Here is a 20,316-nt window from a genome sequence, read left to right as displayed (position 1 = left end):
CAGCCCAGTCCTCCAGCAATTGTACAGTGCAGGCAGCTGCGGTGCGGTAGCTGAGCGTGGATAGAACACCTCCAGAAGAACAAGCATTTCAATTATTATAATACTACAAGTGAAAATATATGTAAGTATTGATCATTTGTGTTGTTTGTGCTGTACTATACTGTCTGTTTCTTTATTGTGGTATGTGAGAAGTAAAGCTGTGCTATGAAAGTTAGCTTTTGCTACCTTTAGATCCATAACAATGCAAGCTAAGTAGCCTAACAGTTAGCTACATAGCTAGCAGTGAGTGAGCGTTCAGACACCGGCGCACACACTCAAACGGACTCGTGTGCCTGACTCTACCAACAGGCTTTCATGATTCTGTTTAGATATGCAAGTATAAGCCATGATAGCTTATTTTATTAACACGCTAATTTGATATGAAAATCAATGGAGGCTGAGTTAACTTTGTAGGAAAACCTACCGTCCATAATAATAATAAATTATATTTCTATAGCACTTTTCTTGAACCCAAAGATGCTTTACATTTGGGAGGGAGGGTAGACAAACAAAACAAAAACAAAACAAACAAAGAAACAAAACAAAACATGACTGCCCCTGAGCTGTGTTTTTTTTGGTAACTTCATATTTTTCATCTCCTAAAACATTTATTTTCCTCTCATGTTAACAGTGTGGATCATTGAGACAGCGTGGCGTCCAGAGTCTTATCCCGTTTTCCCACTTCCTCTGAGGGGACAGCACGGAGGGGGGGCATGAAGAAAGAACTGCACCAGCTTCATCCACGCTGGGCGTGTCATTTAATTTGACCAAATGTCTTTACATATACATTTAATACATTTTACTATTATCCACCTTGTTGTTGTATGTCCTTTTATTTAAAACATTCTTTGAGACTTCATCTTCTGGTTCAAATTTCAATAAATGTAATTTGTATAATCACTCTTTTGTCTTTATTCTACATGAAAATGTTAGAGATTCCATTCAAATCTGTTGATTATTCAGATCTTCCTCAGGCTAGGAATAGATCTGCTCTGTCTAATAAAGAAAATCTGCCACTTTTATATTGCAGAATTTGTTCAATTATAGCAGTCTTTAATTGTTTGTCCTAAACATAGCAATATATGCTTTTGAAATGTAACATGTCTTTGAATAAATAATAGTATACAGTTTATATTGTGTATCACCTTTAGCTTGAAAATACATAGATGTGTTTTTTTTATCTATGAAATTAATAGACATACACTTTATCAATCCCAAATTGGGAAATTATTGAACAGCAGTAGTGTGTTCAGGTATTCAAATATTGAAAGTTGGAATAAAGTATAAACTACACACATCACAAGTATAATGCACCCCTGACAGTCCCGCCCACCTGGGACATTGGTGTCAAGATCGAAAACAAATAAGGAGGGAGCGCAAACGAGAGCAAAAGTCTGATCATTGAGAAAGAAGCAAAGAGAACTGCAAACAAAAATATATGTTAAAACAAAGAAAAAATACTTATAGTTTACATGATTACACAAATGATTTGTTTGCAACTTATAGTTTTATTTTTGAAAATTATTTTATTTTGCTTAATCTTTATGATACAAAACTAATCCCATATATGTATGTATATATTGCTCATTTTCCATAAAAGAAACAAATGTATTTCAGTTTGTGTTTTATTTGAGTTTGATGCATACAAATACTGTACTGTATATGATGATTGTTGAAAATGCACTTTTACCATAAAAGGCCAGCTCGACCAGTTGGTGGAGGCTCATAAAAACAAAACTGTGTGGTCAGTAAAACAATTAAAATAGTTTGTGGTTATTTGTGGCCCATTTGATACACAAATGCAAACAAATAATTGTTCCATAGCTTTTTTCTTGGTCTGGCAGTTAAAGGGTTAATATTAAATGCAACTCAAACAAATACAAGAGAAAATAAATATCATGCCATGCTTTTACTTAATGGTGGGGTATGTCATTTATTTCAGAAAACACTTTTTGTTATATTCCATGGAATGCTCTTAACATCCCGATAGCAATGAATACATTAAATGCTTTGACAAAAAATCCATACAGAAATGTCATCTGTGGAAGCCGTAGCACTGTAAAAAGCACGACCAATCATTTCAGTCGGCCCGGCTAAAATAACTGGATGGCCTACCTGCCTGTCAGCCTTCCATCTGTGCACAAACTTATCTTGTGCCCTCATTGGTCATGTGCGTGTTCGTGTGTGTTGGCGGAGGGGCTCTGTAAGGAAGTCTGAAGAAAGAGGCAGATTATTTTCGGCTACGTACTTTCAAATTCTAGCGCACTCAAGCTGGTTTCTCCAAAATCACATACCCCACCTTTAAGTGTATAATGTAAGACAACAGCACAATGTTACCTTAGAAAGGAAGAAACCAAGATATGCAGGATCAAAATTGATTTTATTGATAGGAAAACCTGCCTTTAATGAAGCAGATTCAGCCAGTAGCGTATACACCAAAACTGAAACACATACTGTCGTGTTCAAAATTCCAGGAAAGACAGACGACTTCTAAGTTTAACTATTTATTATGAGCGAGCAAAAGATATATAGTCATTTGGCCAAGGACTCCGTCACGTCATAGAAATCACAGGCAGCAGAGCTGTAATCTGTAAGTCTATTTCCGGACAAGAGCCTCGAACCTTGTGCGTGCCTACATTTTTATTACACAGGGCATTGCCCGTACATTTATGATTGGTCAAGACTAGCTGAAGAGATGCTGCGGTTTAAGGCCCTGACACACCTAACCTACTCAGGTTAGTGTGTCCCACACCGTCGTTGCTTTACGGCACATTTTCACACCTCCCGCGGCCGATTCAACATGTTGAATCGGCTAAAGAAAGTCGGCCAAAGAAATCACTCTGATTGGCTGTTGCCTCTTTTGAATGATTAATACACACTACCGCTGCCTGCTGGTAAGGACAGTTATTGCCACTCGTCGACTTAAGTCTTTGCGGTGTGTTCGTAGGCGGGCGGCGTAGCCGACACGGGCGGCGTAGCGGACGTAAAAGTCGGGACGCCTTCGGTAGGCGTTCTTTGGTCTCAGGTTGGTGTGTAGCGGCCTTTAGACTTGGTTCTCTTTGGTTGGTGCACAGACTCAGATAGAGTCTCTTGGCAACACGATCCTCCAATCAGCATTCGGACGGCCTGTGGAAGTCCCTCCCTACTCTGGCACCATCATATGTAATTTGTTTTTTCTGAAGCTTCCTGCAGATATAGTGGAATCTTCATAATGCTGCTTCCTGGCTACAGTGGGGCAAAAAAGTATTTTAGAGAGTATATATAGAGAGCAGTGGCGGCTGGTGGAAAATATTTTTGGTGGGGCTGTTGATATAGTGAGTAAATGTTTTGGGAGAAATGACCCCTTAAATTAGGACTTCTGGTGATGTAATGGCGCGTTTCCAGTGCAGCGCGGAGCTCGCTTTAATGCTGCGTTCAGACCGGACGCGATGCGAATATTCACTTCGCTCTAAACGCTCCTATCGCATCGCTCTAGTCGCTCGAGTTTCACCGCGGCTGCCAGCTGTGTTTACTCGCATCATTCAAACAAGACGCCCTGGCTCGGGAGCTACAACAAAATGAACATATTTTACCGTGATTAAATTGTAATACACTTTTCTAAATGATGCCGATGTAACAACATACTGATACCGGTTAATAAAAACCATGAATTAATGCTTTGACAAGTCTGCAGACAGACGGCAGGCGAAAAACCTTTTAGAATGCTTGTTTTCTGAATGGAGATTGGGTCGACCAGGCTAAGCTAACGTTGTATATGCTCACTCCACACTCATAACAACGGCCTACAGACATAAATAAACCAGCGACTGTATTCGCCATGACACAGACAGTGCCGAGCCGTGCGGGGCCCGTTTTTGGTTGCGTTTCCACTTGGCCTAGTACCGGCTAGCGGGTCCTAATTCACAGTTTTTCTGGCCCCATAAAATCATGGTTCTAGGGCCAAGAACAACCAGGCTGAGTCGGGCTGAGCATGCTAAACTAGAGAGAGAATCGCTGGCAAGGGGGCTACAACTACAACAAGATGAACATATTTTACCGTGATTTAATTGTAATACACATTTCAAAATGATGCCGAATTAACAACATACTGATACCGGTTAGTAAAAACCATGAATTAATGCTTTGACAAGTCTGCAGACAGACGGCAGGCGAAAAACCCTTTTAAAATGCGTGTTCTCTAAATGGAGCTTGGCTAAGCTAACGTTATATATGCTCCGACCGTCCACACTCACAACAACGGCCTATACAGACATAAATAAACCAGCGACTGTATTCTCCATGATGTCTGTGGTTTGTACTTGTTTAACTTTTGTCTAGTTTCTGAACAGATCGTATCTGTCCCCGGCTGTTTGAAGAGCAAGCATGGGAAACAAAAGACAGCATTTACCTGTTTGCATCCAGCTAGCCATGACTTTCTGGTGTACCAGCTACGAGAGAAGCCTCGTTGATACGTTTTGTCTTTTTCACAAGCTTGCTCCGATATATACAAATCGGGTTGGTCCGGTCCAAGGTCTTTAAGTATACATTTATCTCCCAAACTTCTCCTTTCGAAAGGATTGGAGAGTAGTTCTTGCACGGAATTGGGTGCGGACCGAGGTCCGGTGACTCCACCTGCACACAACGCCATTCTCATCCAACTACTGTGTCACCTTGGTCACTCACGTCAACGCACGTAAGCAACGTGGGCGCCAACGTGGGCGCCAACGTGGGCGCCAACGTGGGCGCCAACGTGAGCGCCCTCGTGACCAAAATATTTGACTGCGCTGATTGGCTGAAATTATGTTTCGGCGGCACAGTTTACTATTGAGACTTTTGCAACGTGCTGGTTGCTGCTGTTTGGCTCGGGGGCTCCGCCCGGTAATGATAAACTAATGCCACGGGCAAGGCCAGGCAGGAAACATGTGACTTATCAGTAACTTTAGACATCTTAACACAATTTTAAACGAGATTTTATTGTAGATTATACATTTTACTGATACCAATTGTATGATATTTACCTTGTTCATTAAAAATAAAAATATAAAATATATATATTTTTTAAATATTTTTTTTTAAATATTTTTTTTTAATTTAAAGGGATAGTGGAAATCCGCGAATTTTGGGTTTAACTTATGTATTTGTATTAAAAATAAGCATAATAAACTATTTTTTTTAATTTCATGCGCCTAGTTTCATTTTATTTTCAATTTTACTGCGCCCTCTCAATGAAACGAAATACTTCGGGAATCGTCGGGAATCTTCGGATGATGACGAGAGCAGAGGAAGACGGGCACAAACAATGGCGGACATTCAATAGCATTTGCATGTGAATAGCCGACCTTTATTATGGTGAATAGATGTGTTTTGTATGGCTGTAGTGCGACAGCAAATGCAGAGAATGGCGTATCGACTCATGCGTTTCCAAGAAACCCAGCCATTCGTCGTCAGTGGGTGAAATTTGTTCAGAAATGTTAACTATAGGTAATACTATAAGACTGTAAGACGGCAATACTTTATACCGAGTATATTGCCATAAATATGATGATTGATTATCAGTAAAAAATTCTACGTGACACAACGACATTGGATTAACCTTGAGATGCGTTTTTATTCCGTTGAACACAACTTTTGATCACAAATCAAAAAAGGTAAGACGTAATTATTGTAATATTTTTGGAACCGGATGTTGTTTACTTTCTCTTTTCTGGCTGATAGCTCCAGGAATTCGAGGTCTTACAGTGATGACATTACATGTGTGGAGTCTCAGCTTTTAATCGTATATCTTGTTTGTGCAGTTAAGATAGTAATAAGGGCATTTCCACCGTGTGTTGTGTGTAAAAAAGCGTTAGCATTAGTTAGCATTGTTTCGCTCAATGCTAATTCAAAGGCTTGGTATTACTCTTGTGTTTTTTCTAGCTAACAATTGTTCTTATTGTCAGTTAGCGGAGTTTCTTACCTTTAAAAGGGTATGAAACATTAATAGTTTCATAAATGTTAAGAAGCCCTGAGACATGTGAGAGAAAAAAAACTGTGGGAGGGGTCCACTGGGGGGACCTTCGGGCTTAACTGGTTAACAATGATTAATATTTGTAAAGGCTACAGGTGATCTTAAGATGCGTGAGCTATGCTTAGGGACCTACCAGTCAAGATTATTTGTGCGTAGGGGTGCATCATCTGGCGCCTGGTCCTGGTCATCCTCGCCATTGCCCATGCCGTGAACCATCACCTCGGGCTCGGGCTCGAACAAATAAGGACGTAATGGTCCATCGTCTGGCTCAATATTCTCACCATCGTCGCTTACTGAACCGGATTCAGATTCAGTTCCTAAAACAACATTTTCGTAGGAAAGCCGAGAGGATGTTTCTGACTCGCTATCATCACTGGATACCTCGTACAATCCTTCTTCTTTGTCTGGTATATTTGCCCTTCCACGTTCATTCTGCATAGACGCCATAGTTTGTTATCGTATCGTCTTCCTGAGTTTTCGTCACTTCCGGTTTGGCTGAGTCGAACATTTCGTTTCTAAAAAACTTCGGGGAAGCTGCAATAAAGTGCTTCTAACATGCGTAAGGCAATTATTATATTTTTTTAATCAGGTGTGATTGTTTTGGTACGTAATTATGCTTGTATATAAGTTAAAACGAAACTATTTGAGGTTCCATTTCCAGTATCCCTTTAATATTTTTTTTAATATTTTGTTTGTTTGTGGGAAGAGGTGGGGCGGCGCCCCTAGCGCCCCTATGGGCCGGCCGCCACTGATAGAGAGGCCTGTAATTTTCATCCTAGGTATACCTCAACTATGAGAGACAACATGAGAAAATCACATTGTAGGATTTTTAAAGAATTTATTTGCAAATTATGGTGGAAAATAAGTATTTGGTCACCTACAAACTCCACTATGGCCAAGACCAAAGAGCTGTCAAAGGACACCAGAAACAAAATTGTAGACCTGCACCAGGCTGGGAAGACTGAATCTGCAATAGGTAAGCAGCTTGGTGTGAATAAATCAACTGTGGGAGTAATTATTAACAAATGGAAGACATACAAGACCACTGATAATCTCCCTCGATCTGGGGCTCCACGCAAGATCTCACCCCGTGGGGTCAAAATGATCACAAGAACGGTGAGCAAATCCCAGAACCACACGGGGGGACCTAGTCAATGACCTCCAGAGAACTGGGACCAAAGTAACAAAGGCTACCATCAGTAACACACTATGCCGCCAGGGACTCAAATCCTGCAGTGCCAGACGTGTCCCCCTGCTTAAGCCAGTACATGTCCAGGCCCGTCTGAAGTTTGCTAGAGAGCATTTAGATGATCCAGAAGAGGATTGGGAGAATGTCATATGGTCAGATTAAACCAAAATAGAACTTTTTGGTAAAAACTCAACTAGACGTGTTTGGAGGAGAAAGAATGCTGAGTTGCATCCAAAGAACACCATACCTACTGTGAAACATGGGGGTGGAAACATCATGCTTTGGGGCTGTTTTTCTGCAAAGGGACCAGGACGACTGATCCGTGTAAAGGAAACAATGAATGGGGCCATGTATCGTGAGATTTTGAGTGACAACCCCCTTCCATCAGCAAGGGCATTGAAGATGAAACGTGGCTGGGTCTTTCAGCATGACAATGATCCCAAACACACCGCCCGGGCAACGAAGGAGTGGCTTCGTAAGAAGCATTTCAAGGTCCTGGAGTGGCCTAGCCAGTCTCCAGATCTCAACTCCATAGAAAATCTTTGGAGGGAATTGAAAGTCCGTGTTGCCCAGCGACAGCCCCAAAACATCACTGCTCTAGAGGAGATCTGCATGGAGGAATGGGCCAACATACCAGCAACAGTGTGTGAAAACCTTGTGAAGACTTACAGAAAACGTTTGACCTCTGTCATTGCCAACAAAGGGTATATAACAAAGTATTGAGATGAACTTTTGTTATTGACCAAATACTTATTTTCCACCATAATTTGCAAATAAATTCTTTAAAAATCAGACAATGTGATTTTCTGGATGAAAATTACAGGCCTCTCTCATCTTTTTAAGTGGGAGAACTTGCACAATTGGTGGCTGACTAAAATACTTTTTTGCCCCACTGTATGTGTGGGAACGAAGCTCTCCCAAAGCTCAAGGTCGGAGTGATGTCCTGTTTATGAATAACTCTGTACTCTTTCAGTGTCTGCACTGACCTTGCTGCTCTGTATTGCAGACTAAAGACGTCTATTTATTCCAAGTCACAGCCACATAAGCAAAATAAGCTTATGATGTAATAATAAGAATACTTTTTTCTAATGTTATATAAAAATAGCCTCCACAATACTACAGTTTAAAAAAGCAGAAATAAAATCTAAGCTGACATAAAATGCTCCGTTTTAGTTTAATACACACAGTTAAGCTCACACACACTATTTTATTAACATATAGGCTCACCTACTGAATTAAAAAAGGGACAAAGAAAGTGAAAACCATAAAGCAGATTCAGGCAGTAGGCGTATAGATTCAAACTTAAAATATTAGCCAACAGAACAGTACAATTTACAGAGAAGAGATAACATCTGATCCTTTCCACAAAATATGCAATATGCCCTTTTTTTGTATTTTGGTAACATTGTATTCTGCTAGTAATCCCCAATATTTCAGAATGTAACGGTAATCTGATCACGTCTTTTCTATGTAACTATAAGGAAATACAGTTACCAGTTTGATGTATCCTGAGTATGTTATCCCATTTCATGTAATCCATTCCATCACTCCCCAAGCCTGCCCCCACTCTTCGTGTAATTCATTTTCTACATAAAAGTAGGTAAAGCATTTTTTCCACGTATAGGGTGTTCAGACCCCGGTCCCGACCCTGACCCAGAACTGATGGAACCCATCCAGCCGTCTGTCTCCGTTTCACCTCATGGACGATTCGAACGTCTCCAGGAAGATCCCAACTACATCTCCCACTTCACCAGGGCTCCGGGCCATAAAGGCCAGCGAAGAATCCACTGCTTTCTGCTCAGGTGATTCAAGGATTGCTGAAGTAGCAGTTTTAGAATTCAAGTCTTAAATTCCCTTCTGCAGAAACTGTAGGTGATTTTATGACTTGTATGTGTTTCAGTGATCCGCTACAGTAGCATTAGTAATAGCCGGTGTCACCAAATCTACCAACATGGACAATTTATCGTGTTAATACTTTGAGGACATATAGGCCTGAAAGAATGGACTGGAAGGAATTGTGAGGGAACCGTGTGGAATTATTTACAGTCCTTGCCACCATATTAATGTGACATTACACATCTCTGTTCTTATTCTGCTTATTGACTGTCAGAAATTGTAATGAATGAACAATGCAAAGTTATTAGAGCGGTTATGCCATTTTTACCAACAGGTGTAACCAAAACCTGCTTTGTTTTATCCCAGGAAATTGTTATTGTATTCCTCATTTCCAAATTTGGATCAATAACATTGTATCTGATCTTATTTACTGCTAAGGCATTACAGTATGATGGCTCAAAAACATTTAGGAAGAGTAAGAAATACTGATGTACTTTACAAATACTAGACATGATTATTGAGAATGCTCTAACCTATTTTCCAGGTCATGCTAGGGGCAATGCTGCATTATGGAGGCCCTGATTGTAATTATATAATGTGCTCTTCTAACCTTTGTGTAGGCTCCCATGCAAGCTTGGACATCCATCCCAGCTTTAACTCTTAAACTTTAACCCTATTGTGCAGAAATCTGTTTCAGCTCCAAAGGCAGGAGTGATAGGATGGTATCATAACTATTTGGCTAAATTACCAGCTTTTCAGCTTTTTTCTTGACTGCTATAATCCTAAAGAAAGACAATCTTAGGATACACTTTATGTTCACCAATTAAATGGACATTTTAGTTAATTGATTGACTGCACAGAGAGTCCGAAGAACGTTATCGTATTAAGTGTCTTGTTTCCAGATGCTGCAAAACTTTCCTAATTTCCTCTGAATCATAATAATGAAATAAATCAGACATATGGTTCAATAATGATGTTTGATAGGATGAATGATTGAACCTGTTTTTTGTATTGATTGGAAAAAAGTATTGCAGTTTTACAAATGTTAAATATTGGCCTTTTCCAAATATATAAATGAAAAAGGAAGTGAAACTTGCATGGTACCGTAAATCAGGTTAAGTTACATGCATTATTCATTGACCATTATTCATTTTTGATGAATGTTTAATAAAAAATAAATAACTCAAGGATTCTTAGAGCTTATACTAAACAAACCCCATGCATCCTCTGAGACAAACTAAAATATAAACTTGACAGCACAATCTCTTTATCTATTTCTATTTATTCCCTTTTTCATAGGTACTTCCTGGCAGGGGTGGGGCTTTTTGTCCTGGGTCTCCTGATTGGCTGGTTTACATGCACACCTGCCGTTAAACCACCCGCTCCTCCGGCCGACAGCTCGGACCTGCTGGAGGATCTGCTGAAAGGAATCACAGCCGATAAGATAAGCGCTCTGCACAGGTATTAATTAAGCACTCGACTCTGTGTTATTTTAAATAAGAAATAGGGAAAAGGTAACACTTTTTGTTGTGGACACAAAGTGGAAACAGGAGCGTGTGACATTGTGCAGATCCATTCACTCAAAAGCCCTTTTTCAACTCAAGCTGGCTTCACAGTGAGAGACAGGTGCTGAGTGGTCACAGAGAACTGTTGAATAGGAAATACAGGAACAAAACAAGGCTTAATGTGCTGAATGTGATAAGTTGCAGAATGGATGGATTGTGCAAACCAATTGATCCGTTATCTTTATTGTTCCTGACTGGTGGTGAAGAGAGGGGATAGAAGAATTGCAAACAGACTGAGCTTTTTTTTCCTTTTGATTGAGTGACTAAAACAGGTTCACAATACTTATTGTTTTGTGTAATTTTTAGGGCCGGGACTTTAACGCGTTAATTAAGATTAATTAATTACACAAAAATTAACGCGTTAAAAAAATTAACGCATTTTAATCGCACTTATTTTTGCACCGCGGAACGTTTCTCACTGGATGAGTTTCAGGCGTACCGATTATACTGGAGCACCAACTAACGTTCATGACTTCAGACAACAACAAACCACAGTGAACAACAGTGGGAAATGTTGTTTTAAAAAACGGACGGATGGAAGCGTCGATAAGAGCACGGTTGTGTGCAAATTATGCAAAAAGGAATTCGCATATCACCGCAGCACATCAAGCCTCAAGTATCACCTCAATGCAAAACATATAGCAGCTAGCGTGGAAGCTAGCGTGGACGTTAGCCTCTTTTATCGCGTTCACACCAAAAAGAGCCGGTACTAAAATTAGTTCATGAGAACCTTTTTACCCCCACGAAAGTCCCTGCTAGAGAGCAGAGAGCTGCTAGAGAGCAGGGACTTTCGTACGGCTCTCTTGTGAGAAAAGAGCTATATTTCTGATTGGCTGGGCGGATTGCAAACCACGCCCCGTAAAACTCCCAAAAAGTTTTGTGAAGCCGCCATTTTATTATCCTCGCATTAGCATTATTAGCATTATTAGCATTAGCCCAGCGCAGAAACGCAGAGAGACTAACTTATGGCAACACAAAATAAAACATGGGAGCGGTGGAGATGAGGAGGTGTCGGCGTTCTGGCAATTTACTCGGAAGGCTTCAGTAGAACTCCGGGGACTTCCGGCCGGGGACTTTGGGCGGCAGTATACGCCGTGAAGTGGTTTGCGGCCTGCCAGTAAACCCAAAGCAGAAGAAGAAGAAGTGACGTCAGCGGCTTCATTTGCCTAATCCTCCCCCAGGTTCAAAGAGTTCTCATGAACTAAGTTCTCATGAACCTTTGTGGGAAAAGTACTGCAGTGTGAATGCGCCTAATGGTATACTAAAATCCATGTGAAAAAAAAATTGCTTCTCACTGTTCTCAGGTCAAATATTTATATGTGATTAAAAATGCGATTAATTTCGATTAATTAATTACAAAGCCTCTAATTAATTAGATTAATTTTTTTAATCGAGTCCCGGCCCTAGTAATTTTGTTATTTTTAAAAACATATTCATTTGAGAGTTATCTCCAGGTGAATGTTTTTTCTCTTTAAGTCAAGCTTGCAGTAGGTTACCTAAGCATTGTGTGTTTTACTGATGTGCAAGGGTAGAAAACAAGCAATCATAACTTCAGCAAACTTATTTTTCAAGGTGGATTAACGGGTACAGCCATTTGAGGTAGTATTCAGTTTAGAATTTTTTTCCGCTGTTTGTCCACATTTCTTTGTGACATCTCTTTCCGCCATTTACCTTTTTTCTGAGAAGCACATCTGAAAGTAGCATTACTTGCTGCAAAACTTTGTATGGATAAATTCTGTGTGGATGGTTGGATGTATAATGGTAGAACTCAAGCTTTGACACCATATAAAGTAATGCTGTAGCAACTTGTTGACCCTTTTCCTATCCTCTACTGATTAGTTGTTTTTCACGTTCACAATCTTCCCAAATCTTTAAGACACAGTGGTTGTGATCGAATTGTCAAAAGATTCGCTCATATCGTCTTTTCCTAACCACTATTCCTTGACCTTTGTGTAAAATGTCACAGGGTTAAGGAATAGTGGTTAGGAGAATTCAATAGGACTAAGGAAAAGAAAACTGGGCTTCAAGAGAATCCGACTGCACTGACACTATCCAACGTATATATGATGCGCCAGTGGATGTTGTAAGTAAGTTTGGCATAAGTTGTAAAATAAGTACCGTAATGTTCATGATACGCATTTCTCAATCACGATTGGCTGTTTCTGTGAACGGTCGAATGTTGTATCATGGTAAATGTTGTAAAGGTATTGTGGGACAGCATTTTCTCCTTTCCTTTCGTAAAGAGAGGTCCAGTGTTTCCTAAGCTAAAGGAGGTTATAAAGATAAGATAAGATAAGATAGAGCTTTATTGTCTCCCTTAGGAGAAATTTGTCTTGGGCATCGAGATAATACACATAAAACATTCAGGTCAATCAGTCATAGATACAGAACAGAGATCACATATCACATGGCAAAGAAACAAACAAGAAACATACAGGTACAGTACTTTCCCTATTGCACATATCCCTATTGCACATACATAATCAAATTGCACTTTCCCTATTGTATTTATACATAAATCAAATATTGCACCTTCCCTACTGTATTCATACACAAATCAATATTGCACTTTCCCTATTGCACCTATGCATAGTGTCCGTCAAATTGCACATATCCCTATTGTGTCCATACCAATAGGTAGGTAAAGGACGTTTCAAAGCTCCTTTCCTATCATCTAGAGCAGGGGTGCCCACACTTTTTCAGCTTGGGAGCTACTTTTAAAATGACCACGTCAAAATGATCTACCTACATTAAAAATGCTGAACATATATTTATTTATTCATATACTGAGTATACCTTATGTTAGTGTACCTTGCATAACTGCATGAACCCGTATGGCACAATACAACTCAGTACATTTTTTGGTTATTACGTCAATGTTATACCCTTTCTTTAGTAGAATTGTATAAATGGGAAGAGTAACTATATCAGCCCTGCCGGTAATTTGCAGCTTGCGCGGTTGACCGCACATGCATGGGGAACTGCGTGTTAGAAAAAATTAAATCTCAGACTGGCTTACCTGTACGTCAATCAAGTGGCAAATGCCATAGTAAGGATGGATGATATGGCTAACATTTTTTTTTTTTTTTACAATGCCATGCGATCTACCCACAAATTAGCATCTCTTGGATTAAACAAATAAATAATAAAACTCAAATGTGAATGTGCAAACGGAGGGGTAATGTGTAGGGCAGGGGTGCCCAACCAGTCGATCGCGGGGAGATTCCCAGTCGATCGCGGGGAGATTCCCAGTCGATCGCGAGATGTGTCTAAAAATAGAACAACAATATTCAGTTGTATCGTTAATGTCCTATAACATAATCTTCCTGTGCCAGAATAATGCACTTGAACGCATCAAAGCTTTGTGATTGGCCGGCGTAACCCCATGTGTCGGGGCGTGGCTGGTGGGCAGTGGGCACTAGTTTGCTGACGTTGTCCGTGTCAACAGGAGTGACAGTCGGCACACACACAAGACCGCAATTATGGCAGAAGCAAAAAAGCCCAAAATATATAATTTTCACTCCGAGTGGGAGGATGATTATTTTTGTATTTCAGTCAGACAACTCACATGTTTCTTTAACATGTTTATTAGAAGCAGCATATAGTTAAGTTTGGCGACTAGGCTCGGGCATCATCACTCCATAGATATACATAGCACGATGAGTGATGATTAAATAACTAACCCCCGAGCCTACAGGTGGACGCTCTTTTCTCATTCTGTCTCTCATAGTTGAAGTGTACCTTGGATGAAAATTACAGGCCTCTCTCATCTTTTTAAGTGGGAGAACTTGCACAATTGGTGGCTGACTAAATACTTTTTTGCCCCACTGTAACTGTATGAAACGCATCCTGTTTTTTCGAACGTATTAATTGATGATTGAGTGTTTTTCCAGAGGCAGCATATGTTTTGTTTTTTTATCTTCTTGAGCAGATATTTCTGTTTAACTATTATGCTCTGTGATTTGTTTCTGTAGCTGTTTTCGGCTTTCTTTAGGATGTGTTTTATTGATGCAGCATTGATCAAATCCCAGTCGAAATGTCCCACAACATTGGACAATAAAGTTAATCTTGGCTTGCAAGGGACAAGATATATAGAGTTTACTGGCCAAATTAAACTTTCTAAATGCCAGCAAGGTTTTTTAAATAACACTATTTACTATTTGCTTACAGTGACATTCAGTGGCAGTGTAAATGTATTTATTCTCTAATGTTATGTTAACCTTGGAATGGCATTGTATGTGTTTACAAGCATGCAGATATGTATTGCTGCATTCCTGTCCCTTGTGCCTGAATGTGTGAGTTGGAAAAAACAGCCCTTGTCAAAACAACACTGTGAAAATATGACAGCCATATCAATAACACTGTGTTGGTGTTCCCGATTACATCAGAATGTGAATAGCAATATTATGCTAAGAGATGAATACAAATCCACCGCATATTAAGTTAGACAGCAGCCAAACGGACACATTGTGCAATTTGCAGCAGTTACATGTAAATTATTCCCAATGATGGTGTTGAAATATAGGGGAGGCATATTTTATTCTCATGGAAATGTCTTGCTGACATTAAGGGATTGTGATAGAGGGAAGAGTGGGAGGGACAGAGAGGAGGCGTTTACTGGGAGAGTGGAATTTAGAGAAACAAATGAAGATGGAAAGGGTGAGCAGGCGTCAAAGAAGGAATTCAAACAAAGAGAAAGGACGAGGGCATCTGAGGCCATGATGCACAAGCATGTCATTTTCTGGTCATTTGTTATTTCCAACCCATAATTATGGCTATTAAATAGTTGACTTTTCCCTAAAAGTGACATATTTTGTACTGAAACATTAGTCACATTTTGGACTTCCTAAACTCGTTTCAAAATCCACAACATTTTTAGTTTTTTCATTGGTTGATGAAGTTTGCTCAGTTGCAAATATTTATTTCCTTGCCAGTGAAGATCCACCTACTAATAAAGAAGCATATACAACTATTTTCAAGGTCAACAGTAACGTTGGTTGAATTATTTGTAAAATATTTCAAAATATATTTAGTTCAAGTGTGAGCTGCACCGGAGCAGGTTATTTCTCCAAATCCGCATACAAATGATGCATTCAGGCACATTATTTAGTGTAGATCACCTGCATTTTGGCGGGGCTTAGATCCCAACACACAACCCCTGTAGATAATCGCTTAAAAAGTGGAAAATATACTTAGGCACATATAGCAAAAGAGAAAAAGCCTTTATGTTGCCTAGTATTCATCTTTTCTATAGTAATTATCATATTTTAAAGGAAATGACGCATATTATACAACACATATTTAAACTATTTTAGAATTCACCTACAGATCTACCCAAATTAGTTTTAAATATTTTAAGCATGCTGAATTACCTAAAACTGATTCATAACTCTATCAGTCTGTTTCTTTTACAGTGATCATGACTCAAAGCCTGTTCTGCATTAAAACCACCCTGTCCCTATCATGCTTTTTGGGGTTTTCCCCTTCTTTTACTGTGTTCTATAGGTTTTAGTGCATGTCAATGGTCTGCAAAGGCTAAAATCACAAAGTTCCCTCCAGAAGGAGTTTCTCTCCCACACTTCCCGTAACATGGTGACGTCACTACAGATGTAGCACCTCATTTCAGACAGTTTGAAACGCGAGGGCCGTGATTGGTACGTGATCTGCCCTCGCTCAAGGGAAAACCTCCAGCTTGACTTGAGACCTCCCCTGTGATAAATAAATGTAATTATTATGAAGCCAGCTGCAATGGATCATTGATCCACCAGGGGGTGCAGTGGGGTTCCACACTGGAGCTCATGTGAAATAAAGTCAGATACAGCACGCTGGATGTACAGCGGAACTTTGTTAAGATCCATATGTCACGGATATCATACTCTGTGCTAAATAAGAGACATGTAATCATTTACAAAATATCACCATGTTGTTATTTAACAAAATAATGTTGTTTAGTAGAAAAAAACGAACGGGAGGAAATGCAGCCCGGCTCTCGATTTTTAATCCTAATTTAATCATCATCTTCACCACGATCATTTATGTTTATGTTCGCCAAATTGACATGAAATCACTGACACATATGGATATACTGTATTCAACTTCATTAAAACGTTATTAACGTGCCTAAACTCAGTAATTCACCAAACATATTTATATTTTAATGGAGCCTCGTCGGGAGATCAGGATCCCGACGCATAGCGGAGGGATCTTGATCAGCATGAAGGGTGTTATTTTCCCCATAAGGAACAAGTCGCTGCAAATTATCCCGCTTATTACATGGCCACATTCTCAACAAAGTAACGACATGACTCCCAATACTAATTGAAATGCTTTTATGGATTTAGAAAATGTTTTTATTGATTTAAAAAAGAGTTGTATTGATTTAAATTGACATGCATCCGCTAAGAAAAATAGTCCGTTACCATTTTTTAAACAGTCTGAATGAAACGGCAGCTCTCAGCTGTGTATTTACACAACTAATGTCCCATCAACCACAGCTCTCTCCCCCCCTCCCCCCCTGATCTTTCTTCTCCAGCAGCTAAATTAACTGTAGGTTACTCTGAGTCAGGCCCGGTCCCAAAACAAAATAACTCAGGGTGCATCTGAGATTAGAGAGGGTGCAGTGGAAAAGTGCTATTTTTATAAGTGGGGAGTGGACCTAACACCCTCTAGGGGGAGGTCCATGCTCCCCCCGGAAGAATTTCTTTAAAGTATTGAAGTTAAAAGCATCAATCTGGTGCACTTTGAGAGCAAAATGAAGAGATCTATCCATGAAACACGGTTTTCTCAACCCCTACCCGACTTGTAAAGCGACCTTGGGTTTCCTGAAAGGCGCTATAAAAATATTATTTATTATTATTATTATTATTAGTGGAGCTGGCTGCTGTGCAGGTGGGGGTGATGGTGCATGGGCAGCTGGTGGCTGTGTGGGAGGTACGTGTGCTCTACGAGACCTCTTTGCTGTCCGGGTTGATGGTGATGGCTGTGGCTGTGGTGGAGCTGAGGTGTATCTTGACCTCGTCGCAGGCAGAGATGGAGGCAGCTGTCGTGATGCTGGTCCGCTTGTCCTTGGTGGGGATGGCAGTGGTGAAGGCCCTTGATCCACGGTAGATCTCAACATGGTGGCAGGCACAGCTGGAGGCTCCTGGATAAATGTCATCTGTGGGCCACTAGGCCCAGGCAGCTGTGAAACCTCTCTGTAAAACAAATAAAAATTGTGGGACAATAATTATTACGAAGTCACACACACACACACACACACACACACACACACACACACACACACACACACACACACACACACACACACACACACACACACACACACACACACACACACACACACACACACACACACACACACACACACACACACACACACACACACACACACACACACACACACACACACACACACATTGTACTCCCCATTACTACATAGCACTCCCCAGAAATGGCAGGCACACATATAAATAAATTAGTGCTGTCAAAATGATCGCGTTAACGGCGGTAATTAATTTTTTGAATTAATTGCGTTAAAATATTTAACGCATGTGCAGAATGGCCCGCCCCATACGTGCCACCAGTGGCAGCGCCAGGGTATGGCTGGGGTAGGCTACACCCATACCAATAAATGGCTTAGCCCCACCATGAAAAATGATGTTAAAGTAAGCAAAATAAAGTCTGCCAACTCGCGCGGAGTAAATTGCACAGACATCAGTTAGTAAGATTGATTTCAGTAGCCACGGTTTTGAAAACTTTTGTCACGTAGTGATCGTCTTCTCAATAGAACATCTTTGATAACGGCGTGGTGTTGTTGCAGGAAGTCCCGACGGAGAATACTTTTGCTGTAGTACAGGTAACACATAACTGGTACGAAGGTTATGTGTGTAATCTGAAATGCGTACCGTCACTTGTGTCACAAAGCGCATTTGCGTACCGACGTACTTGTGAAGCTTTTCCAGAAGGCGGTTAGATCACCGGACGACAGAGTCGGTTTCCGTGTGCACAGACAGGGCTGCTGTTAACGTCGGTCTGTGCAACGGAATTGTGCCAAAACTACGCCAACCGGCTGCAGTTCCCACTGTTATTCTACGCACGAAAAGTGTATTATTCCGCCGACTTATTTTGGCCCTCTTCTCCTCTCGCATTGAACATTGCAGAAACTCCGTTCAAACATCAAAACGTTCAGGTCGGTCGGGAATCGATGGCTATTACTTTTCTCATTCATAACTTTCATAATTCCAGAGATACATCACATACATCACATTTTTAACCATTGAAGTCAATGGAGGAAATCTTCAGACTTCAACAAATCTTCATGCGACTTCAACTGCTAACTGTTCATTCATACTTTCACTCAGAAACCTCATTCCAACTTTAAAATGTTACACATCTTTCTGACATTCGGGTAAAACAACTTTTAAATCTGATTCTTACTTTTAGAGATATTAAACATTGTTCAGACCTTGTTTTAGAGGTTTTCTTCACATTTTAACATTAACTAGAGTGCGTGATGTCACAGCTAGAGGGTAGAAAATCTTGAAATGTACCTTCATATATTTTTTTAAAACTGCCATAATTCCCAAACCCTACAGTACATTCCTGAGACATAATTTATCATGACAAACGTAGGAAAACATCTCGTAGCTTGAAAAATGACAAATAATTAAGCAAAAAATAATTAAACAAAATGCCTCTTGAGGGCATGAAGTGACAAAAACGTTCAACATTCCTCCATTAAAGCCCATTGTAATTTCAGGCAGATATTTCCTCACGGTAGCAGCCGCACACCTTTAGTTAAACTGCCAAAAAGGCCACATTATTAACCCGAAAGTACACAAAATGTACACTTCAGATACTCAACTTCCTTGACATGCTTCACGTTTTGAAATGTCACAGATATCTGTTACGGTTCTTCCACAAAACGTTCACATGTAAGAGGTTCATCTCTCATTCAGAACAATGGAAACCTGTGATCTCTGCACACCTCGTTAGCTCAAATAGAAACACGATGATGTCATCGCCAGTGGCGTTTTCTCCCGGAGGCCAAGGGAAGCCAGGCTTCCCCTGTTTTTTCGGATTGTAGTTATAATTTAAATAAATAAATACAAACACTTTGTTTTGTTTCGATAATTCTCCTTTGCTGTGTGTTGCTGCCGGCCCGGCTCTCCCCAATTCTCATTGAGTATTTTACAAAGAGTGAAACAGCGCCCCTCTAGATGTTATGGTGAAACAGTAGATTGCACTCACTGTTGCGAGAGGAGGCCAGCCGAATCTAGCTTCCCTTGGTGAAAAAAAATGGAGGGATTGACCAATCAGATGAGGCCCACGTGATGCCCCTGCCAACCTGTGATTGGTCAGGGCCATGCCAAGGGAAGCTAGCCGCCTCTTGCTTCCCTTCAGAGGCGGCTGGCGGCTGGCGATTTGATTGGACACTGCCATCCAATCAAATCACATCAACATCAGTTTTAATACTGTAACTGTCATCACCGCCGTTAGAAATTATCAAGCAAATGAAGTATTATGGAGGGTGGAGATTTGGCGTACTTAATCAAACATAACTTTACTAAACTTCCGCTACAGCAGCAACTACAAATTAAATCAGATGACAGGCCAATGCCCGCACTCGAGCTGTGTACGCAGAGGAAAAAGGGAGAGAATCGGACGTTCAATGAGGACAATTATGTCCGCACGGAGTGGCT

At 40.4% G+C, this 20,316-nt stretch overlaps 1 protein-coding gene across 1 annotated transcript in view; it reads left to right on the top strand.

The window, feature by feature from the left end:
• The window catches only part of LOC117545952 (inactive N-acetylated-alpha-linked acidic dipeptidase-like protein 2), a 1,067,198-nt gene that overhangs the window by 390,594 nt on the left and 656,288 nt on the right, over window positions 1–20,316 (top strand). The window contains exons 6-7 of the mRNA XM_034215999.1: window positions 8,839–9,016; window positions 10,350–10,511. Coding sequence (XP_034071890.1) covers window positions 8,839–9,016; window positions 10,350–10,511 — 340 coding nt within the window. The remainder of the gene's footprint in view (window positions 1–8,838; window positions 9,017–10,349; window positions 10,512–20,316) is intronic.

The sequence above is a fragment of the Gymnodraco acuticeps genome, unplaced genomic scaffold, assembly GCF_902827175.1.
Source record: "Gymnodraco acuticeps unplaced genomic scaffold, fGymAcu1.1, whole genome shotgun sequence".
Classification (NCBI taxonomy): domain Eukaryota; kingdom Metazoa; phylum Chordata; class Actinopteri; order Perciformes; family Bathydraconidae; genus Gymnodraco; species Gymnodraco acuticeps.
This window is presented reverse-complemented; position numbering and strand designations above follow the sequence as displayed.